The 24,096-nt window shown below is 44.0% G+C and overlaps 1 protein-coding gene across 2 annotated transcripts; it reads right to left on the reverse strand.

Moving 5' to 3' along the window:
* Positions 1–4,987: 4,987 nt before the first annotated feature.
* Positions 4,988–23,733, reverse strand: Noa1 (nitric oxide associated 1). 2 transcript variants are annotated; one of them, XM_042678393.1, is made up of 8 exons: positions 22,579–23,733; positions 21,037–21,201; positions 19,617–19,822; positions 15,175–15,306; positions 13,458–13,574; positions 11,846–11,966; positions 10,056–10,267; positions 4,988–5,875 (listed from the first exon to the last, which is right to left on the reverse strand). In XM_042678393.1, exons 1-7 carry the CDS (start codon positions 23,720–23,722, stop codon positions 10,068–10,070), a joined length of 2,085 nt encoding a protein of 694 aa, XP_042534327.1. In that variant the 5' UTR covers positions 23,723–23,733; the 3' UTR covers positions 4,988–5,875; positions 10,056–10,067. The 2 variants fall into 2 exon arrangements, with proteins under 2 accessions (XP_042534327.1, XP_042534326.1); XM_042678392.1 differs by having other exon boundaries at positions 4,988–5,879.
* Positions 23,734–24,096: the final 363 nt, after the last annotated feature.

A 24,096-nucleotide genomic window follows, 5' to 3' on the forward strand; every position in this document is an offset into this window, starting at 1 on the left:
GGGGGTCCGGTCATGGGGCCTGAACTCTGGGCCTGGGAGCTGTCCCTCAGCTCTTCAGCTCAAGGCTAGCGCTCTAGCACTTGAGCCATAGCACCACTTCTGGCTTTTTTCATTTTGCTTATGTGGTGCTGAGGAATTGAACCCAGGGCCTCAGGCATGCAAGGCAAGTGCTCTACCACTGAGCCATCTTCCCAGCCCCACAGTTACTTCTTAATTGTAGAGTGTTAAGTCATATCTTTGAGGGAAACCTTTTCTCATAGATAGTAGTGTCTATATGGCTACTTAATTGAATAAAGAACTGTAAGTGATATTTGGAAAAGCAAAGCTGAGTTTAAGATACATAATTATTTCCTCAAGTTCTGCACAGTATGACTTGTGAGATTTCAAAGCCATAGCTGTCACAAGGCAAATCTAGAATGAGCTGGCTTGGGTTCTGATAGACAGCTGCAACTGGTGAGGATAGGTTAAAAAGCCTACAGTACAGACTTAAAAACCATTCATTCTCAGGGATCTCCACAAACTAGTGGGTGTCCTGGCTGTCATGTGACAGCTTCTTTCTTCAGTTGTGGCCTCAGTGAATTGTAGCTATCCTGGTGTTCCTATGGGTGGACTGTGAAAAAAGGCATGTGTTCCAAAACTAAAAGTTCTTTGGCCTTTTGCCAAAGAGTATGAAAGAATCCAACATAGGATTTTTCTTATTGTTAGCAGTTGTTCATTGCAGTGAAATAAAGAACATTCTCAATAGGGCATCTTGAATTCTGACCTCCTATGTTCTATTTTGAAATAATCTGGGTTTCATATTCTTTCATATTTTCCCCTCCCCCTCTCCTCTCCCTTTCACTCTCCCTCTTTCCTCCCTTTCATTTAAAAAATTATTATTATTATTTTTGGTTGTAGGGCCTGGACTCTGGGCCTGGGTGCTGTCCCTCAGCTCTTCAGCTCAAGGCAGGCGCTCTACCACTTGAGCCACAGTGCCACTTCTTGTTTTTTCTGCTTATGTGGTGCTGAGGAGTCGAACCCAGGGCCTCATGCATGCCTGGCAAGCACTCTACCACCTCCCAGCCCTTATTTTATTTTATTGATACAGGGTGTGGCTATGTAACCCAGGCTGGCATTGAATTTGAGATCCTTCTTGGGATTACAGTTACGTACCACCATATGCAGCTCTACAGTTTACCCCCCTTCAGTGCTAGGGATCAAACCCAAGGCCTTATGCATGCTAAGCAAGCACTCTAACGTTGAGCCACATCCCTAGCTCATTTGCTTTTTACCTAATGATCTCTTTGAGGCAGATAAAAGATTTTGGTAGTACATCATCAAAGATTAGTTACAAGCATAGTGTATATAGGTGGAAAGGTAAATCTGAAGTTAAAGTGTGAGTTAAAAGTTGTTTGAAGCCAGGCACCAGTGGCTCAAGCCTGTAATACTAGTTACTCAGAAGGCAGAGATCTGAGGATACAGTTGGAAGCCAGCCCAGGCAGGCAAATTAACCACCATTTTTGGTGGAGCTGTGGCTCAAGTGATAGGGCACTAGCCTTGAGCACAAAAGTTCAGGGACAGCGCCAAGGCTCTGAGTTCAAGCCCCAGGACTGGCGCATATACACAAAAAAGTTGGTTGAATTTGGAATTGACTGGGAGGCCAAAGATTTAAAGCAGAATATTCTTTCAAGACATGAGCAAGTTGTGTGAGACTGGTGTGTGTTTTGTGTGCATGAGTGAGAATTTTTATATGTTGACTTATAGGCTCCGACAATCATTTTCAATAGGAGATTCAATGGCAAATATTTATGTTTTAAGACTTTATTATACAGCTAAGCAAATCTTTCTGATAACTAGTTTTATGTTCACGAGCAGGTTACTTAAGTTACCCTTTACATTTTTGAGAAAGAGTCATTGTTAAGCACAGGTTAGAGATTGGGAATCTGGGGAAGAAGGGGTCTTTTGTGGATTCTTTCATACTGCAAAGGAAAAAAATGCCTTCTGGGAAATTGAAGTGACTATTAATCTAACATTTAAGACTAGAACAGTAAAAATTAAAAACCCTTTTTATTAAGTTGAACTGTAAAAACACAATTACTGGAATTGAATTGGGACTTGAGGCCTTTCTTTCAGAAAATGAGGACTTGATTGTCAGGCCTATATTAGGTCCTGGACCTTAATGCCATGTATTTTTACTTATGAAAAGTTGTTTCAATGAAAAGTGTTACTAGTAATCAGAACTTCTAGTCCACTTGAGAGTTCTATCATGTGAAAAATGTGATACTTGCATGAAACTGTTTGAATCTTGTTAGTCTCCCCTTATCCCTAGAATGAAGCTAGAGTTTTTCCCTTTTGATAAGAGCATGTTATTTTGTATATTGATATATAGTAATAGTGATAAACTTGAAATGCTAGATTAGTTTATAAACTTAATCCTAGGTAGTCTTATGAAAATGTATCTTAATTATTTTTGAATTATATTCACATTGTCTTTCAAGATATTTTAAGTTATGTATTTTTTTCAGAGCTGCTTCTTATTTTGGGGCTACTTTTTCTTTTTTAAAAAATTGAGGTGTAATTCTTAATGGTCTAAGTTGTCCGAAAAGGCTTCTTAGAACTATGGCTGGATGTCTTCCACAATGGACCGTTTTTTAAGAGTCATTTCTAAAGTTATGTGGTCATTAATTTTGGGGGCTGTTTTACTTATGAGTGCTGATAAAATTAAAAGCCAAGTTGACCTCAACTTACATCACCCCATTGAATGTTGACAATGGAAGGAATACCTTGCCTTTAGTATGCTACTACTTCTGGACTGATAGCAGAGGAAGAAACATAATTTTCTTCATTGCCTAAGTCAGAAAAACTTACTGTGTGTAGTGTCCTTGTTCACCTCAGCAGATCAAGTGAACTAGCTGTTAGTGCTAGTTGAGATTTAAGAAATTATCTGAATCTTGGTTTGTGTAAATTTACAATGTACCTGCAATATTAACTAAATCAAATAGTTCTTACAGTTCCTATATGTACATAGACTCCCTCCCACATCCAGTAGTTACTGAACTTGGTAAACTGGCATTGTAACATTACAACAATGTTTTGTTGCACCAATTTTATAAACTTTACAGTGCAATACTTATTTTTCTGAGGCAAACCAAAGGTATATTTCTCAAGGTTCATGCTGCTTTCTTTAGCAGCATTTGACGGAGGATCTTTTTTATACATTTGTAGTAATTAAAAAAAACTTGCAAATTTTTTAAAAATTGTAAACCATGTACCAATTTTTTGGTTGAAATTGTGTAGGATAAGTTAAACTTAAATTGCATTCTATTAACCGATATGAGTGTATTTCTGTAAGCATAGTTATGTTGAAATAAAGTTTTAAAAAACATTGTGTCTTTATTGATGCTAATTAAGGGAGACAAATTTATTCCTTCTTTACTTCCTTTTTATCTTTCTTGGCTGGGGATTGAACTGTGTCTATATTTATTTATGTCTTGTTCTCTCCAAATCGCCCCACCTCCCCAGGGGGGTGGGGGGAACCCGCTTGAACTCAGGACTTGAAGCCACAGTCCAGGTCCTTTTAGCTTTTCAGGTAAGGTCTCAGGCTTTTTTCCCCCCCTGTTCTTGGGGCTTGAACTCAGGGCCTGGGCACTGTCCCTGAGCTTTTTTGCTCAAGGCTAGCACTCCACTACTTAAGCTGCAACTTGACTTCAGCTTTTTGATTTATTGGAGGTAAGAATTGTGGACTTCCCTGCCTGGGCTGGCTTTGAACTGGGATCCTCACATCTGTCTCCTGAATACCTTGGGTTGCAGGTGTGAGCCACTGACACCCTGCTCTCACCATCTCCCTTTTAGTTACTAGGAAAGGATTGAGTGCTACATGAGGACAAAGGCAAGAGTCATTTAAAGAAATTCGGGGCCAAACTAGGTTTTTGGTTTTGCAAGGAAACGGCAGCAGTTCTCATATCATTAGTATTTCGCCTAGCATTAAACGTAGTCTTGGAGTCTGGCACTCGTGGCTCAACATCTGTAATCCTAGCTACTCAGGAGGCTGAGATCTGAGGCTCACAGTTAAAAACCAGTGCAGGCAGGAAATTCTGAGACATCTTCCACCAACCAGAAAACTGGAAGTGGCACTGTGGCTTGAAGTGGTAGAGCACTAGTCTTGAACAAAAGAGCTCAAGCCCCAGGACCTACAAAAAAAAAAAAAAAGTCTTGGATTTGGTGGGACATGTAGGAAGGTAGAGAATTCCAGTCCAGGCTGGGCTACACAGTCCATATAAAAACAAAGCCAAAGCCAGGCGCTGGTGGCTCACGCCTGTAATCCTAGCTACTCAGGAGGCTGAGATCTGAGGATCACGGTTCAAAGCCAGCCTGGGCAGGAGAGACCGTGAGACTCCTATCTCCAATAAACCACCAGAAAACCGGAAGTGGCGCTGTAGCTCAAGAGGTAGAGCGCTCGCCTTGAGCTGAAGAGCTGAGGGACAGCGCTCAGGCCCAGAGTTCAAGCCCCACGACTGACCAAAAAAAAAAAAAGCCAAACAAATGTCAGTTTTGATAGTTTAGTGATGCAAGTCTTGCATGTCTGCATTCCAAATTTTGTGTATCTGCTCTTGATCAGAACTGTGGGTCAAGCCGGGCGCTGGTGGCTCACGCCTGTAATCCTAGCTACTCAGGAGGCAGATCTGAGGATCGCGGTTCAAAGCCAGCCCGGGCAGGAGAGACCGTGAGACTTCTATCTCCAATAAACTACCAGAAAACCGGAAGTGGCGCTGTAGCTCAAGTGGTAGAGCACTCGCCTTGAGCTGAACAGCTGAGGGACAGCGCCCAGGCCCAGAGTTCAAGCCCCACGGCCGACCAAAAAAAAATAACTGTGGGTCAGTATCTCCACTCACACTGTGATCTGTCCGTGGTACTTGGCAGTCACACTAGTAGTGTGAAAGATTTCCAGCCAGCTAGGAAAGCAGTAACTTGAAGCTGTCTGAGGTAGTGAGAGAGACTGGAAACCATGTTGGGACACTTGTTTATTTTTATAGACATCGCTGTAGTAAAATGGGAATGGTGCAGCATATAGCTACAAATACACATATACCTCTGATATACTCTGAGGAAATAAGGATTTTAGGTGGCGATGTTGCAGACTTGAAATCCAGGCACTTGGGAGGCTGAGGGCAGGTGGATTAGGAGGCTCTTGATCTTGAGGTCAGCTAGCACTACCCTCTCTCAACACTTTCCCCACCAAAAACATCCCTTTTTTGAGAGAATTTTGTGCTTTGGAGGCTTGAAGTAGATTTGTTTGTGGTTCCGTCATTGGTTGCAATGTTCTCATATTCTGACTTAAGATTTTAGTATATACAGAAAGTATTGTGGGAGCTGTGGTATGGGAGTATAGTGGAAGGGATGAACTTGTTTACCACTATACATCTATGGAGTTAGAAGAATCCCTTGGCAAATGTGTAGTAACTAGAAAATTTAAAAAGGGCAGTATTTTGTATAGTAGTTTTACTGGTAGGACTTTGTTGTATCTTGATTATATATAATATGTTAAAATACAACTGTACATAAAAGGAAAAGTATGTTTTCCTATATAAGTATGAATACCCCACATGGTTACTAAGCTAGACTTCCTGGGTTTTCTGGAATCAATTCCATTGCTCATTGTGATACTGGGCAAGTTGCTTGTGCTTCTATTTCCTTATCTAACTGCAGGTAATATCTATTAGTAACAATATTTTCTGTGGTTGTAAGAACTCTGAATATATGTAAGGCAGTTGCCTGGATTGTATGTGCTGTTGTATAATAAAGAATGTAGCTGGGTATAGTGGTACATGCCTGTAATCCCAGAACTCAGGAGGCTGAAGCAGTAAGATTGTGAGTTTGAGGCCAGCTGTGCAAGACCCTGTCTGGAAAAAAAAAACACATTTACATTAATAGGTACCTATAGCTACCTATTTATCTATAGATACAAAGGAGTAGGTTTTGATGAATAAGAAACTGTAAGAAACCTGAAATACTACTGCCATGAAGGACTGCCTTAATGCAGGAAAGGAAGAAATCCTGCAAGAGGTTAGTGTCAGTATAATGAAGTAAAATTAAATCTAGGTTTTTCTAAAGTAAAAAACAACTACCTAATCAAGCATCCCCTCACTCTACCAACTCACTCATTCATGCATTGAATACCTATTTTTCTGGTACTTAGGGATCTTGGCAGCCTTGTACTTCCAAAATCCCCAGCATGCTTATGTGTTCTGTAGCACACCCAGCTTCTTCCCATGTTTTCTCAGATTTGCCATAGCCACTGGCTAGAAGACCATACGATTGAGTATCATGCTGTTGCATCTTCCAATAAGACTACTGAAGTAAAATTCTTCCACAAGGCACATTACCCAGAAAGTAAGTTCTGAAAATTATTTGGGAAGTTAAAGGAAGCTTTTTAGAAACAGGATTAGCAATTAGAGATACTATGGATCTCATATAGGTAAATATTTAATCATGAAATTCTTTTACTAAGAGGAGGGGCTTAATATTTTGGTGTAGGCTGGCAATGAATGAAAGTGCTTTTAGATATGAAGGGAAAAGTTGAGGTTATGTTCCAATAGATTACAAAGGTAATCTTGAAACATCCCGCTCTCACAACAGGGCATTGAGCAGGGGTACAAAGCATAAAGGAAAGACATAAAAAAGCAGGTAGAGCTGGCACTGGTGTTTTATACCTGTAATCCTAGCTACTCAGGCTGAGATCTCAAGATCCTGGTTCAGAGCTAGCGCAGGCAGGAAAGTCCATGACTCTTACTTCCAATTAACTACCAGAAAACTGGAAGTGGAGCTGTGGCACAAAGTGGTAGAGTTCAGGGACAATGCCCATTTCTTTAGTTCAAGCCCAATGACAGACCCCCTTTCTTTCCCCTACCCCCCAAAAAGGCAGAAGTTCTAGGTGCTGTTTGATTCAGAGGAGTCTCAAATTGTTGTTTTTCATGTTTAAAGCACTGTGCTTTGACAGTTAAGAGAAAAAAAAAAAAAAAACAATCCCCAAGAGGAGAAAAGCAGCCAAGAGACAATGGAACATCCTAAGAAAGACTGGAAATGATTCCATTGCTCCACAATTTGGAGCCAAGTGGGAGGGAATCCAGGGTAAATGATCAGAGGCTCTCTATGCCGCAGCCTTCCTCAGCTTGAGCACTGGGTGCCTAATCTGTGAACAACCCAGGCCCAGCTGAGTCATCTTCAGGAAACCAGCTGATTTTAGGAGAAACATTTGAGCTCAGGAAACAGGCACACAGACTGCCCCACTTGGTCACAGGATGACAAATTTATAGATTCCATAGGTAAAGTATGGGTAATTGTCAATGCTTGATAGGGTTAATAAGATTTAATTGTTTTTTTTTTGATCCGGTTGTGGGGCCTGAACTCTGGGCCTGGGCGCTGTCCTTCAGCTCTTCAGCTCAAGGCTAGCACTCTACACTTGAGCCACAGAGCCACTTCCGGCTTTTTCTTGTTGCTTATGCAGTGCTGAGAAATCGAACCCAGGGCCTCATGCATGCAAGGCAAGCGCTCTACCACTGAGCCACCTTCCCAGCCCTGGTGAATAAGATTTAAGACCCTTACTCCAAGAGAAAAAAGCAGAGAGATTGGGTCTAACTTTTCAAAGCAAAGTTGCTAAAATTCCATAGGAATCAAATTTTTGATGGCACATTTTAGTTTTTCTAGGGTCAAAACACAGGTGACATGATTAACATGGAATGCAGAGCAAGGTAAACAACTGGATATAAACTTGGTTAGTTGGTTTCTAGCTGCTCAACCTATTTTTTTTTTTTTCCTCCATGTGAGAAGGTTGTCAATACCTTGTCATTATTTACTCCTTATCTGGCCAGACTTGAACTCCTGCACCCTGATGTTAAATGACTACTGATAAAAGACAAGTCTTCAGACTCAGATGAACAGACTAAGAAGAACCAGAAACTGACTACAGCTTAAAAACAGTAACAACTATCTTAAGAGCAAAATCTGCATGGAACACTTGAATAGCTCAGCAATGGTGCTGGGTTTAAATAGGAGGAATATAGAGTAAATGAGTACCAGATCCTAGCAGAAGTACTCAACTAAGCATCTTCCTTGTGTTTAGTATTGTTTTTTGTTTTTGCCAGTCATGGGGCCTGAACTCTGGGCCTGTACACTGTCCCTCACCTCTTCAGCTCAAGGCTAGTGTTCTACCACTGGAGCCATAGCGCCACTTCTGGCTTTTTCTGCTTATGTGGTGCTGAAGAATCGAACCCAGGGCCTCATGCATGCAAGGCAAGCGCTCTACCACTGAGCCGCCTTCCCAGTCCTTGTGTTTAGTATTGTAAACATTCTTCACAGCCTATTTTTATACATAAAAGTAGTACTAGGCTGGGAATATGGCTTAGTGGTAGAGTGCTCCCCTAGCATGCATGAAGCACTGGGTTTGATTCCACGTAAACAGAAAAGGCCAAAAGTGGCAATGTGGCTCAGGTGGTAGAGTGCTAGCTTTGAGGAAAAGAAGCTCAGGTACAGTAGGTAGGCCCTGAGTTCAAGACTCAGGACTGCCCCTCCCCCCACCCCCACCCCCCCAAAAAAATTCTGGGCATTGGTGACACGCTTCTATAACCCTAGGGACTCAGGAGAATCTGAGAATTGTGGTTTAAAGCTAGTTTATGAGACTCCTCTCAGATACTAACAAGCTGAAAGTAGAGCAGGGGCTCAAGCGGTAGTTCTGGCCTTGAGCAAAAGAAGCCCAGGGAAGGCGCCCAGGCACCCAGCTCAAGGCACAGAGCCCGCAAAAAGCATTCTGCTCTGCTGTCAGTTTTCTTAAACTGGGAAGCTACTGCCCTCTACAGTTGCACTGAGAATGGCCGGTTGGGATTAGGCTTCAATTGTATGTGACTGATGGGACTGGACAGTTGCTACTGGCATTGTTACTGGGTACAAAATATGCCAGATATTTAAAAATGTATTTTTTCTGTGTGTACCTCTATCTTGCTGAGCTTTTTTGCTACTCTCCACACTGTTCTGTACAATCTTTTTTTTGTGAGTTGTGAGGGCTTGAACTCTGGGCCTGGGAACTGTCCCTCAGCAATTCAGCTTAAGGCTAGTGCTCTACCACTTGAGCCACAGTACCACTTCCCAGTTTCCTTGTGGTTAATTGGAGAGAAGAGTCTCATGGACTTTCCTGCCTGGGCTGGCTTTGAACTGCAATCCTCAGATCTCAGCCTCCTGAGTAGCTAGGTTTACAACAGGTGTGAGCCATCAGCTTCCAGGTTGTTCTGTACATTCTTGCTAGAAAAGGATGACAACTTGATATAGAGAAGCCATGGTGGGTTCCCCATTGATATCTGGGTGACTATATGCAGCACAGTTAGTGTACTTTGCCAAGAGTCCCTGCTAGGTTTCATATGCCAGCTACTCAACTATCCTGTCAACTATAGATTCCAAGAAAAATGGCATCTAGTCTCAATTAAAATTTGAATATAGTAGGCCTCTCTTCTAATGTACATTTAGGTCATACTCTACAAAAAGTAACTTGTATTATAAGCCCAATCCACTATCAATAGCAATAGGCGCGTGCGCGTGCACGCACGTGCGCACACACGCGCACACACACACACACACACACACACACACACACACACACACACACACACACACACACACACACACACACACACACACGGCATGGTGGTCTGGGGTAGGAACAATTAGCACTGAATCTGAATAGTTTTAAAAAAGACAAATGGCTGGGCACTTGGTGGCTCACACTTGTAATCCTAGCTACTCAGGAGGATGAGAGCTGAGGATCACTGTTCAAAGCCAGCCTGGGTAGGAATGTCTGTGAGACTGCTATCTCCTATTCACCAGAAATCTAGAGGTGGAGCTGTGGCTCTAAGTGATATAGCACCAGCCTTGAGCAAAAGAGCTCAGGGACAGCACCATGTCCTGAGTTCAAGCATCATGAATGACCAAAAAATCAAAAACAAAACAATTGTCCAAGGTGGGAACCAGGAGGACTTTCTTATGGCTATATTATTAGTACAATTTCAATATCAATATATTCTGAATATAACCTCAGACATCTGTCACTTTTTCTTCTTCTGCAGGTTGTATAGAAGGGAAGGAGGCCTCTTGGTTTTGTAGGCCACACTTCTCTTAATGCGGTGTCCTTTGATGTTAACAATATATGGCAAGAGAGGGGGTCGGACCGTCAGGACTGTTCCTTGAGGTGTGTAGACCCGGAGATGCAGTCTGTCTTTAAAATGAGGTGTCACTGCAACCCAGCCTGGGAAGTATCCGACAGAGAACAAAATGCTGTTAGCAACCAGTTTGCTATAAACATCAAACCAAACCTCAAAATGCAGCAATGAATTAAGACTATTACACATTTTTTACTTTTCTCTTTTCTCCCCATCCTTCCCTTTTTCCTTTACTTCCTTTCTTCCTTCTGCAGATACTGGGGCTTGAACCTAGAACCTCACACTTTTTTTTTGTCGGTCGTGGGGCTTGAACTCAGGGCCTGGGTGCTGTCCCTCAGCTCTTTAGCTCAAGGCTATTGCTCGACCATTTGAGTCACAGCTCCACTTCAGGTTTTCTGATGGTTTATTGGAGATAGAGAGTTTCCTGGACTTTCCTGCCCGAGTTGACTTTGAACTGTGATCCTTAGATCTCAGCCTCCTGAGTAGCTAGGATTACAGGGGAGAGCCACCAGCACCCGGCTCCTCACACTCTCGAGAAGCATTTTTGCTCATGGCTGGCTACTTTACCACTTGAGCCATGCCTCCACTTTCAGCTTTTTGGTTGATTGGAGATAAGAATCCTATGGACTTGACTTTCCTGCCTGGGCTAACTTTGAGCCGGGATCCTCAGATCTCAGTCTCCTGAATAGCTAAGATTATAGGCATGAGCCACCAGTATTCAATAATCGTGTGTGTGTGTGTGTGTGTGTGCGTGCGTGCGTGCGTGCGTGCGCGCGCGCGCGCGCGCGCGCGCCCTGGGGCTTGAACTCGAGGCCTGGCACTGTCTGAAATTTTTGCTCAGGGTTAGTGACCTACCACTTGAGCTACAGCTCCACTTGTTGTTGTTGAGACCCTGGGTTCCATTCCTCAGCACCACATAAGCAAAAAGAAAAAAAGCCAGAAGTGGTGCTGTGGCTCAAGTGGTAGAGTGCTAGCCTTGAGCTGAAGAGCTGAGGGACAGCGCCCAGGCCCAGAGTTCAGGCCCATGACCGGACCCCAATTACTTGAATTATTGAATAGTTGTATAAAGTGGTTATAATCCTGTAAGTCAGGTTATGAGTACAATGCTTCCTGGTCAATGTTACTCCTTCCTTTGTTCTCCATTTTCGCCTCTCATCCCTACCCTCTTTACATAGTTCATTTTTTGTACAGTGTACATTGAATATAAATGTGACTACATTTGCTCATCCCTCCTCTGTTCATTCCTGTGCCACCCCTACCCCGCAACCTGTAATCTTATTTTTTAAAAGCAAATTAAGGCCCGGTACTGGTGGCTCACGCCTGTAATCCTAGCTACCCAGGAGGCTGAGATCTGAGGATTGCGGTTTAAAGCTAGCCCTGGCAGGAAAGTCCGTGAAACTCTTATCTCCAATAAACCACCAGAAAACTGGAAGAGGCGCTGGAGCTCAAGTGGTAGAGCACTAGCCTTGAGCTGAATAGTTGATGGACAGCGTTCAGGCCCAGAGTTCAAGCCCCATGACCGACAAAAAAAAACTAAAACAACAAAGCAAATTAAGCATGGATGATACACCCCTCTAATCTCAACACTAGGTCAGCTAGGAGGTCTCTAGTTTGAGGTCATCCTGGGCTATATAGTTTGTCTCCAAAACCAAATTTAAAATTACCTGCAGAGGAAAATTTGATGTCAGCCACTGCTTCAGATTCACCAAGTCCTTCTTTTAATGTAATGTCTTCAGCAACAAGAGGAGGAAATTCAGCCATTCGTTCTTCTCCACCCATTGGAACCTTCCAGTGAAATAAAATGGAGATGTTTGCATGTTCGCCACTTTCAGTTTTTCTGGTGGTTAATTGGTGATAAGAGTCTCTTGGACTTTACTGCCTGGGCTGGCTTTGAAGCATGATCCTCAGATCTCAGCCTCCTGAGCAGCTAGGATTATGGCATGAGCCACTAGCACCCGGATTAAAATGCTTTTAAATTCATTTTAGCAGGGTGTTGGTGGTTCATGCCTACAAATCCTAGCTACTCAGGAGGCTGAAGTTGAGGATCGCAGTTCAAAGCCAGCCCAGGAAGGAAAGTTTGTGAGACTCATCACTAATTAACCATCAGAAAACTGGAAGCAGCCCTGTGGCTCCAAGTAGTAGACCACTAGCCTTGAGCAAAAGTGTTCAGGGACAGCACCCAGGCTCTGAGTTCAAACCCCATGGCCAAAAACAAAACCACCAACAAACAAACAACAACAAAAAATCATGCATCTTTTGGGAAGAATATGGGAGCTCTATAATGTGTTGGCCAAGGACCACATGTTGAGATGGACTTGGCAATCATCTGCTGACAGGATAAGTGTGCTTTATAGTCCTCAACTGGGCTTTACATGTAGGAGAGTTAAATTCCCTCTAAACAGCTTAGTTCTTATAGGTGTGTTGTGTCTTTTTATAAATCAAAGACCATAAATAACACAAGATCTGACTTCTACTTTTTTTTTTTTTTTGGTCAGTCGTGGGTCTTGAACTCTGGGCTTGGGAGCTGTCCCTGGGCTCTTCAGCTCAAGGCTGGTGCTCGACCACTTGAGCCACAGTGCCACTTCTGGTTTTCTGGTGGTTTATTGGAGATAAGAGTCTCATGTACATTCCTGCCTGGGCTGGCTTTGAACCAACATCCTTAGATCTCAGCCTTGTGAGTAACTAGGATTACAAGTGTGAGCCATGAGCACTCAGCTGAATTTCTGCTTTTGACAAATGTTCCTGTGTTAGGAAAGCTTTTCTATGAAACTTTTCCCATTTTCTCAACCAGTTGTTGTGAGGGCTTCTCCAGCCCATTACAGGAGATTTAGCATCTGTGGATCTCACCAACTAGATGCTAGGGGCAATTCTCCAGCTGTAACAAATCTGTACCTTCTCTTCACACAGCACTATTCAATAAAACTTTTCTGCAATGATGAGCTTTTGAAAAGTAGCTAATGTAACTGAGGAATCACATCTTAAATTTCACTTAATTATAACTAGTATACTTAAATTTAGATATGTCATAAGATACCTGGCGAGTGGCTACTATATTGGACAGGATAGTTTAGATAAAACTCTAGCATTTCTTGGCTCAGTCCAAACCAACATTCCTTTCCTATAGAGCCTATTTTGTTTTATAGCCAGCATCCTTAAAGAGAGCGAGATGAGGTTGGGCTAGCTGATTTATAACTGATTTATAACACAGGCAGAGCAAAGAGACTATCACAAGCATATCCACTAGAACCATGCAATCATCAAGTCCTGCTACCTTACCTGAAGTAATGTATAACCTGCATGCTTCTTATATATAGCATCTGCCTTGTCCAAGGAAGTAATATGCACCGGGAGGTAATTGGAAGCCACAACTGTAAACCAAGCAGACTGATTTCCCTTAAGAAAGAAGAACATATTACAAAAGAAAACCTGGAAAACCAATACAATTTAAGGTACAATAATAATAAAAAGTGAGAAACCAAATCAAGCTTTCTTTGTAAGTACTGCTTGGCCGCAGCTATTGTCAAACTATATTCATGTCTAAAAAATAGGGCATGATACAGAAGTAGTTAATTTTAATAATTCATTAAACTCTAAAACTGTGATGGCTCCAGACTTCTTGAGGGATTTTAATTATTATTATTATTATTTTGGCTGGTCCTGGGGGTTGAACTCAGGACCTGGGTGCTGTCCCTGACCCTCTTTGTTCTACAGGTTAATGCTCTACCACTTGAACCTCAGTGTCATTTCTGTGACTTCTTGGTACTATTAAAAAAAGAAAAATCCAAGCCGGGTGCTGGTGGTGCACTCCCGCAATCCTAGCTACTCAGGAGGCTGAGATCTGAGGATCTCAGTTCAGAGCCAGCCCGGGCAGGAAAGTCCATGAGACTCTTATCTCCAATAAACACTAGAAAACCGGAAGTGGCGCTGTGGCTCAAGTGGTAGAGAGCTCACCTTGAGCTGAAGAGCGCAGGAACAGCGCCTAAGCCCAGAGTTCAAGCCCCACGACAGACCAAAAAAAAAAAAAAAATCTCAAAGCAAATGGGCATGGTGATTCATAATTATAATCCCAGCATTCTGGAGGCTAAATGGAACATGTCTGAGGCCAGCATGGGCTTCTAAAAGAACAAAATAACAACAAAGAGTACATCTATTATTAAGAACATCTATTATTAAGACTTTAACTGCTTTGTGTAAAGTTAGGTTTAAAATATTAACAAGTGATGAATGTTATATATAGCCTATTACTCCATTATTGTGGCGGCAGAGGCAGGAGGATCATGTTTGAGGCCAGTCTAGGCTACATATTGAGATTCTTTTTCAAAAAAGAAAAAAAAAATTATGTACTTTTTTTTTTTGGTCGGTTATGGGGCCGGAACTCTGGGCCTGGGTGCTGTCCCTCAGCGCTTCAGCTCAAGGCTACCACTCTACCACTTGAGCCACAGCACCACTTCCGGCTTTTTCTGCTTGTGTGGTGCTGAGGAATGGAACCCAGAGCCTCATGCATGAAGGCAAGCACTCTACCACTGAGCCACCTTCCCAGCCCGAACTTTTTTTTTTGATAGTCATGGAACTTGAACTCTGGGCCTGCATGCTGTCCCTGAGCTCTTCAGCTCAAGGCTAGCGCTCTACCACTTGAGCCACAGTGCCATTTCCTGTTTTCTGGTGGTTTAGTGAAGAGTCTCATAGACTTTCCTGCCTGGGCTGGTTTGAACCTTGATCCTCAGATCTCAGCCTCCTGAGTAGCTAGGATTACAGGTGTGAGCCACTAGTGCCTGGCTGAACTTTTTTTTTGCCCCCCAGTGCTGGGACTTGAACTTGAACTAAGGGCGTGGGCACTGCCCTTGAGCTTCTTTTGCTCAAGGCTAGCACTTTACCACTGAGCCACAGCACCACTTTTGGCTTTTTCTCTTCATGCATGCTAGGCAAGCACACTACCATTAAGCCACATTCTCAGCCCCCTTAATCACTTTTTAATGGTACAGATTTTTCTTACCTGCAGGAAATCAATGCGGCCTATAGCACCCAGAAACAGGACCATTCCTGGTTTAAGCACAAAAGTTCTTGGAACAATAGAATGTGTTGGCAAAACAATGTCTATCTCTTTTTCTGATAGTAGATTTAAAATCTGTGAAGCAAATGACATTATTTTATTAGAGAATATCTTACTGAAAATTTTGTTATTTCCTTGGAAAATATTGATGAAGAAAGTATTCTAGGTTTCACAAATAACCAATTTCTGTCAGCCTCACATAAAATTTATATGTTCTGTCTAAATTAACCCAATTTACTATTGTTTCTTCATGCATGAAGTAGTAGCCAACTTCATAGTTGTATAATACTTTCCTGTGGTAGCTTTATCATGTTAAAACTGGTGTGAATTTTAAAAGAGTGAGAATACATGGCTGCTGGGTATCAGGGAAGTAGTCTGCAGCTTCAAGTAATGGAATCTGTGATCTCATATTTTAGTGCTCAAGTATGGGCCATCACATACAAAATGGTCACTCTACTGAAGGAGCAGGTCAATATTTGAACCCTCTTCTAAATTCTGACTCTAGTATTCTTATTCCTCCAGAATATTCAACCAAACAAAACCTGAACGAACAAGATCCAACCACAAAATACAGAAAAGACAGGTTGGGTTAGGAATAAAAGGAGAGTGATGAAAGGGGTGGGATTGATCAAGATTAAGATCCATTATACTTATGAAGTGATTTGTTGAAGGGCAACCCCTTTAACTAATTATCTTTAGATAATAAAAATTTAATTAGAAGAACAAACATAGGAAAAGTTATTCTTAGAAAGTTTTGAATTCTTTAGCTTATGGGCAAAAAAATTCCTCCTCCACCCTCAGGAAGGACTTGGATGCAGTATCTAATGCTTTTGTTCACTGGCTGGTGCTATACCATCTGAGCCATGTCTCCAACTCCATGGGGAAGGACTTTGAATTTAGGCCTTGAACTTGTTAGACAGACACTGTCACTTGAGCCATGTTTGCAGCCCAAGGATTTTTTTTTTGGTTGGTAATGGGGCTTGAACTCTGGGCCTGGGCGCTATCCTCAGTTCTTCAGCTCAAGGCTAGCACTTGAACTACAATTCCACTTCTGGTTTTCTGGTGGTTAACTGGAGAAAAGAGTCTCACAAATTTTCCTGCCCAGACTAGCTTTGAAGTGTGAACTTCAGATCACAGCCTTCTGAGCGGCTAGGATACAGGCATGAGTCACTGACGCTGGGTCAAGGATGAAGTTTTTTTATTTTTGCTAGTCATGGTGCCTGAACTCTGGGCCTGGGCATTGTCCCTCAGCAATTCAGCTCAAGGCTAGTGCTCTACCACTTGAGCCACAGCACCACTTCCAGCTTTTTCTGCTTATGTGGTGCTGAGGAATCGAACCCAGGCCAGGGCCTCATGCCTGCAAGGCAAGCACTCTACCACTGAGCCACCTTCCCAGCCCCAAGGATGAAATTTTTAAACAGAGTGGAGCAAGAAGAAAAGAAAGAGGGGCTGGGAAGGTGGCTCAGTGGTAGAGCGCTTGCCTTGAATGCATGAGGCCCTGGGTTCGATTCCTCAGCACCACATAAGCAAAAAGAAAAAAGCCGGAAGTGGCACTGTGGCTCAAGTGGTAGAGCGCTAGCCTTGAGCTGAAGAGCTGAGGGACAGTGCCCAGGCCCAGAGTTCAGGCCCCACGACCGGACCCAAAAACAAAACAAAACAAAAAGAAGAAAAGAAAGGAATTACAAAGCTTGGGTAAGATATAAGGGGGAAAAAAATCTGGCTAAAAATGAAAAAGCACTGGTGGCTCACACCTGTAATCCTAGCTATTTAGGAGGCTGAGATATGAGAATCATGGTGTGAAGCCAGCCTGGAAAAGAAAGTTCGTGAGACTCTTATCTCCAATTAACCAGAAATAAAGCCAGAAGTAGAGCTATGGCTCAAAAAGGGACAGCCGGGTGCAGATGGCTCATGCCTGTAATCCTAGTTACTCAGAAGGCTGAGATCTGAGGATCGTGGTTCAAAGCCAGCCTTGGCAGCAAAAATCCATGAGACTCTTATCTCCAATAAACCACCAGAAAACCGTAAGTGGCCCTGCAGCTCAAGTAGTAGATTGCTAGCCTTGGGCTGAAGAGCTGAGGGACAGTGCCCAGGCTGAGTTCAAGCCCCATGACTGATTAAAAAAGAAAAACATAAAACAAGAAAAAAGAAGCTAGGTTCATTCTCTAGCACTGCAACAAAACAAAACAAAACCCCCAAACACCTAAAACAGACACTTTGCTCCCAGGCATTTCAGATGAGGGATACTGAACTTATATATAAAAGAATGCAAATATTTTTTTTTTCTGACAATAGTGTCATATCTAGCTTCCTGTTTCTTTGTTTTTGTATGTCATAGGGTTTGAACTGAAGGCCTGGCTCTAACATTCTGGAGCTACAGAACCACTTCTGGTTTTCTGGTGGTTAACTCAACAGTCTCATGGACTTTCCTGCCCAGCCTGGCTTTGAATTGCAATCCTCCAGATCTCAGCTAGGATTACAGGTGTGAGCCACCAGCATCTGGCTTCCTTTCTTTCTTTTTTTTTTTTTGATGCCAGTATTAGACTTGAATTCAGGGCGTAGGTTCTGTGCTGTAGCTTTTTCACTCAATGATAGCACTCTAACACTTATGTCACAGCTCCATCTCCAGCTTTTTGGTGGTTAACTAGAGATAAGACTTCCATAGATTTTCCTGCCTGGGCTGGTTTCAAATCTTCAATCCTCAGATCTCAGCCTCCTGAGTAGACAAGATTACAGGTGTGATTCACTCCTGACTGACTCACTTATTTAAAACTGAAAACACCTAATGCTTCCATTTTATAATAGTTTGTTGGTTCCATTTGGGAGACGGTGTTCTAGGCATCAAATAAATATATCCGCAGTGACACAGAAGTATATTATCTATGATGAGGAACTCTTTTTCCTTAGTGTTTAGGGCTGTAACCCAGGGCAACTGTACATGTGCTGGGAAAATATTCTGTCACAGAGAAGCATCCCTAGGCCATGAGAGACATTTTATATCCTCACACTTGTAAGTATCATTTTTCTGCCTAGAATAAATTTTCCACTTTTGCCTTTCTGACCCAACTATTTCTCAAGAGTAAAGTAATTGCTATCTCTGACTAAATGAAGGGGATGATTTAACTGGTGAAGTAGTGATGAAACATTATTAGAAAGCAGCTAGTCACTCTGTATTTATAGATAGCTAAGGAAAAAGACAGAGCACCAACAGTTATTCTTGAGGGCAATAATAAACACACCTGAGTCAATCAATGCCTTGGGTAAAAATCCAAACTGCAAATACAAAGGTATGAGACTTAATAAGTATATAACAAGAGGATACAGGATAAATTTTACAAGACAAAATTGGTTATCTATGAGATCTTGCAACTGAATTGAAAAGATGCATAAGGCAAGAAGGAATTGATCCTATTCTAAATTATACTTACCTGATATACTTTAAAATATTTTGAGGTCTAAAACAGTTTGAGGTCTGGCCAAGACAAATCGGTTCTATGTCCTTTTCATACAGGATTTTTTTTTTTTTTTGCCAGTCCTAGGCTTGAACTCTGGGCCCAGATGCTGTCCTCAGCTCTTCAGCTCAAGGCTACCACTCTACCACTTGAGCCACAGCACCACGTACCACTTCCAGCTTTTTCTGCTTATGTGGTACTGAGGAATCAAACCCAGGGCCTCATACATGCAAGGCAAGCACTCTATCACTGAGCCACCTTCCCAGCCCTTTCATATGATTTTCAAGAACATATATCAGTTAGAGAGAAATGAGTGCAATACGACTAGGAAGTAAAGACCAAATGGGATACTTTGGGAGGTCATGTGACATTGCTCCAGTTAGTAAGTCACTCTTTCAGTTCAAGCTAGATGACTTTATGATGGAGATGTTTGGAAAGAAATTCAGCATAAGCCAGGCACCGGTGGCTCACGCCTGTAATCCTAGCTACTCAGGATGCTGAGATCCGAGGATCGCGGTTCAAAGCCAGCCCAGGCAGGAAAATCCATGAGACTCTTATCTCCAATTAACCACCAGAAAAGCGGAAGTGGTGCTGTGGCTCAAGTGGTAGAGCACTAGGAAGAGCTGAGGGACAGCACCCAGGCTCAGAGTTCAAGCCCCACAACCAGAAAAAAACAAAAACAAAAACAAGAAATGCAGTATAGAATAGGAAACTAGACTTCAGTGATACCATTTCTTCAAAACTTGAAATCACTGGCCTGCAGTGAAGTGTATCAAATGAATACAAAAATTATGGGTATATGGATTCATCCCTGAACTGCTTTTATGAATGCATCATAACTGAAGCTACAATGGAAGTATACCTCTTTGCTTTCTGCCGATAGGTATTTCTGCAGTTGACAGTAAAAAATGTTTCTAAAAGAAGCTAAATACATACACAATTTTCTTTTGTAATTCCAGGGGTGTCATAAAACCAGTGGGCATCTTTCACATCTTGTGGAGTCAATTCTACTCGTTTGGTGGGTTGGTGCATGGGGGCAACAGGCTCATTTCCCATGTCAAAAGCAAGTGAATCAGCATCAAAGTAAAAGGCAGCTTCATCCTTCTGTTCTTGTGAATACAAAAATGTTCTTCCAACTCTTCCTAGAACAAATCATGCGGAGGTTACTAATGACTCCTCAAAGGCTTTTGACTCCAGATAGAATTTCTTTTTCTTTTTCTTTTTTTGCCAGTCATGGGGCCTGAACTCTGGGCCTGGGCACTGTCCCTCAGCTCTTCAGCTCAAGGCTAGCGCTCTACCACTGGAGCCACAGTGCCACTTCTGGCTTTTTTCTTTTTGCTTATGTGGTGCTGAGGAATCGAACCCAGGGCCTCATGCATGCAAGGTAAGCGCTCTACCACTGAGCCACCTTCTCAGCCCTGCTTTTTTTTTTAAAGAAAGTGAAATTCAAGCTGGGCCCGGTGGCTCACGGCTGTAATCCTAGCTATTGAGGAGGCTGAGATCTGAGGATCATGGTTCAAAGCCAGCCCGGGCAGAGAAGTCCATGAGATTCTTATCTCCAATAAACCACTCAGAAAACCGTAAGTAGAACTGTGGTTCAAGTGGTAGAGTGCTTGCCTTGAGCTGAAGAGCTGAGGGACAGTGACCTGGCCCACAATTCAAGCCCCACGACAGACCCCCCCACCCCCCACAAAAAAAGGAAGTGAAACTCAGATTCTTGTAATGATCAAGTGTGTGGCTTTGTCCATTGAGGTAAACTGAGTTGGGAGCCACAGGTTTTTGTTGTTATTTGTGCCAGTATTAGGGCGTGAACTCAGGCCCTGGGCACTGTCCTTCAGCTTTTTCACTCAAGGTAGGCATTCTACCACTTGAGCCAGACCTCTACTTCTGGCTTTTTTGGTGGAGAACTGTAGACAGTCTTATGGACTTGCCTACCTAGGCTGGCTTCAAATTGAGACTCACAGATCTCAGCCCCCAGAGTAGCTAGGATTTTGGAGGAGAATTGGAGATAGTCTTAGGAACTTGCCTGCCTGGGCTGGCTTTGAGGCCCTAAGGCCTCAGCCTCCTGAGTAGCTAGGATTATAGGCATGAGCCACTGGTACCCAGTGGAATCCAGTCTTTACTAAGAAAGTCTTCAGACTTCGCTTTTTTTCATTCTTGAAAATGAAAGGAATAAACTTAAAGCTACTGCATAGAGTCAATGTCATGAACTACCTATGTAGTCTGGGTTTCCAGACAGTATAACTTTGCCTAAAGGGTCTATATTTCAGAATGAAGTATACACAGCAACTGGTTATCCTCAGACAGCTGTATTATAGGTTCTCAACCCATAAGGGTTTTCCCAAGAGAGGCTTACCTACTACGTAACCATGCTTTTTGAAGTGATTAAGTTGATTTTGTTCTTCCTCATTAAGATCTTCTTCAGTTTTAGTTGCATCTCTTTTAAGTCTTTTATGTCTTGCAAACATTCTGTATGGAGTTGGGTTGGAAATAGGAAACTTCAGAAGGTTTAATGTAGTACCTGAAATATCAAAGAACAAATAAAGTTTTAAGGAAAGGAATAAAGGGAGGGAAACATTTCTGAGAGTCCACAGTATTGGCTCCTGTGATTTATGTCACTTAACCTTCATGACAACATTCTATACAATGAATCCAGCTTTACACATGAGCAGACAAGTTCACAGACTGGTTCACAAACTAACCCAGGATAGGAATCCAAAATGTGCAAGCCTGATTTATTCCAATTTTCACTTTGCCATCCAATACAAAAATAAAATTTGTGATTCAGATGAGGTCAGCTACATTCAGAGTATGGCAACAAGTAACTGTGTAACATGTAATCACAGTGCAAGACAAAGGATAGCTGGCAAAAAATAAACTCTGTAGAGAAAAAAATGGGAGATCTGACTGTGTACAGAGTCATATAAGGAACACACAATCACAAAAGTCCCTCCCCCTTCCTTCTCCCTGGTTTTCTTTTTTTTGAGACTCAGCTGGTCTGGAACCCCATCCTCCTCTTGCCTCAGCCTCCTAAGTGCAGGATTTACAAAACGGGTGGAAGTACAGCTTTGGCTTAAGTGGTAGAGTGGTAGGCTTGAGCAAAAATGAGCTCAGAGACAGTGCAGGGGAACGAAGTTCAAGCCCTATGACCGACCAAAAAAAAAAAAAAACCAAACCAAACCAAAAAAACCAACAGAATGGGTGCCACCAGCCTGGCACAGAAATTTTCTTCTCTCCCTATTCCTCCCTCCTGCCTTTTCTCTCATCTGCACTCAGGGCCTTGAACTTACTAGGCAGTTACTCTACCACTTGAGATACTCTGCTAGCCCAGGATTTTCTTCTTCCTTCCTTTCTTTTTTTGTGTGAGACTGGGACTTGAACTTGGTACCTAATGCTTCTGTTCATTATCTAGCCCTCTTCAAACCATGCTACATCTCCAACCCCAGGAACTTCTTAAAAGTCACAAAAACAAAATTTCTCTTAACCCAAAGCCCATACTGCATTAATGAATCGTTCAAATATAGAATAATGGTCTCAAGCATGAATTTAAGAGGTGAAGAGCTGAGCTGAGAGGTTCAGACACTTCTCAACGATTTCTGAAAGGCAATGCAAATTTCCAGAAAAACATACAAAGAAGGTACAAGGGAACTTCCAAAAGAGCAAGGGATTTAAATATCTGGTGGGTCTCTCGTGTCCAGGGAATGGAACAGAGAAATGGTCCACAATCGTTCCTATCGAAAAGGAGCACATACTCAGAACTTCCAAACACTAAGCTGACACAAAAGAGAGGTGTGACCCAAGTAGGTAGAGAATTTTTTAAAGGGATGGCTCCAGGCTGCCTACGATGAACATTCAGGAAATGCCTAGGCCAAGTGGTTTCTCGACAAGCGTGTCTCACCTGGCCAAGGGGAGATGGTGGCTCGGTCGATGGCCTCGGCACCTTTAGCGGTGCAGTAATCGGACTCTAGCAATGTGTTAAAGAGAGTGGATTTGCCCGTGTTGGTGGCGCCCACCAGATAGACGTCGCCCCGGTAGCGCCAGGACCGTTGAAGCGCGGAGATCATTTCTTCAATTCCATAGCCGGTCTTGGCGCTGATCAGCCTTACGTCCCTGACCACCGTGCAGGACCTGGCCGACAGATTCTTATGGTCGCCATCATGTGGCTTGTCTTCGCTGGGATGTTGTGGTCCTTGATGGCCAGGTGCCAACAGGAGCCCGGCGCGGGCACAGTCGTCCCAGAGACGCTCTCGGAGCCGCTGCAGGTAGCCAGGTGCGTCCTGGGGCAGCAGGTCTACTTTGTTCCCCAGCACGATGAGCTGTTTGGGGCCCACGAGCGACGGCAAGTCGGGCAGCAGGGAGTCGGGCAGGTCGAGCAGGTCCACCAGGTAGAGTACCAGAGCGGGCCCCGGCCGGCGCAGCGCGGCGCTCACCAGCTCCCGGTACTGGCCGCGGCTCACCTGCAGGCGCAGGGCGCGCCGGTGGTGCACCAGGAGCCAGCAGCGCCGGCACACGGCGCGCGCCAGCCCGCCGCCCTCCTCGGCCGCGCGGCGGAACCTGTCTCCGGGCAAGTAGCCGGGCAGGTCGGGGTCCTGGCAGTGCAGCTCGGCCCCGCAGCCCGAGCAGTACAGGCCGCTGGGCGGCACCGTCGGGGCCGGAGCTTCCGGCCCCGGGTGCGCACGGCGGCCGACGCGGAGCTGGCGTTGAAGCCGCTCTTCCCGCCGCCGCAGTCGCTGTCGCTCCTCTTCCTCCAGTCGCTGCTGCAGCTCTCGCAGCTCCTCCTCCGGGGTCGGCGTGGACGCCGGCTCCACCACATACTCGGGGAACAGGAAACGCTCCTCGGTGCCGAAGCCTCCTGGGGAGTCTTCACAGGCCGTGGGGGCAGGAGGAAGCCCGCGGCCCGGGAAGGACTGGCGCTGGGACGAGGAGGCGGCCGCGCACCTCCTTTCTGGGAGGGGACCCGCAAGGGTTGGGCGCGCCGCCGCGGGCGCCGACACCCGCACCAGGCCGCAGAGCAGCCTTCGCGTTAGGAGCGCCGGCAGCATGGGGACCGGGCAGGGCCGGTCGGCGCGTGCGCACGTGAGCGCCAGGCGGCGCGTGCGCACGGGCCGCCGGGATGAGTCTAGGAGTACCTGGGGACCGTCAATTGTATCTGTCTCCCGAGAGTCATTTGGAGTTCTCGCGATGAAATCCCTTAGCTTAACCTAAGACGACGAGGACCCAGACATAACTAGTCCGGTAGTGGGTGCTTCCCCCCCCCCCCCCACCCGTAGGCTCCGTCAGCACCCCATGAAGTTGCTCTTAAAAAAGTCACACTGTAAAAAGTTTTTGGTTTTTCTCAGAGCGAAAAATAAAGGCATTAAGTGCCACTAGCTCACGGCCACAGCGAAATCTTCCGGTAATAAACGTGCTCAGGTGT

Source organism: Dipodomys spectabilis, unplaced genomic scaffold (assembly GCF_019054845.1).
Source record: "Dipodomys spectabilis isolate Male_0828 unplaced genomic scaffold, ASM1905484v1 ptg000043l, whole genome shotgun sequence".
NCBI lineage: Eukaryota > Metazoa > Chordata > Mammalia > Rodentia > Heteromyidae > Dipodomys > Dipodomys spectabilis.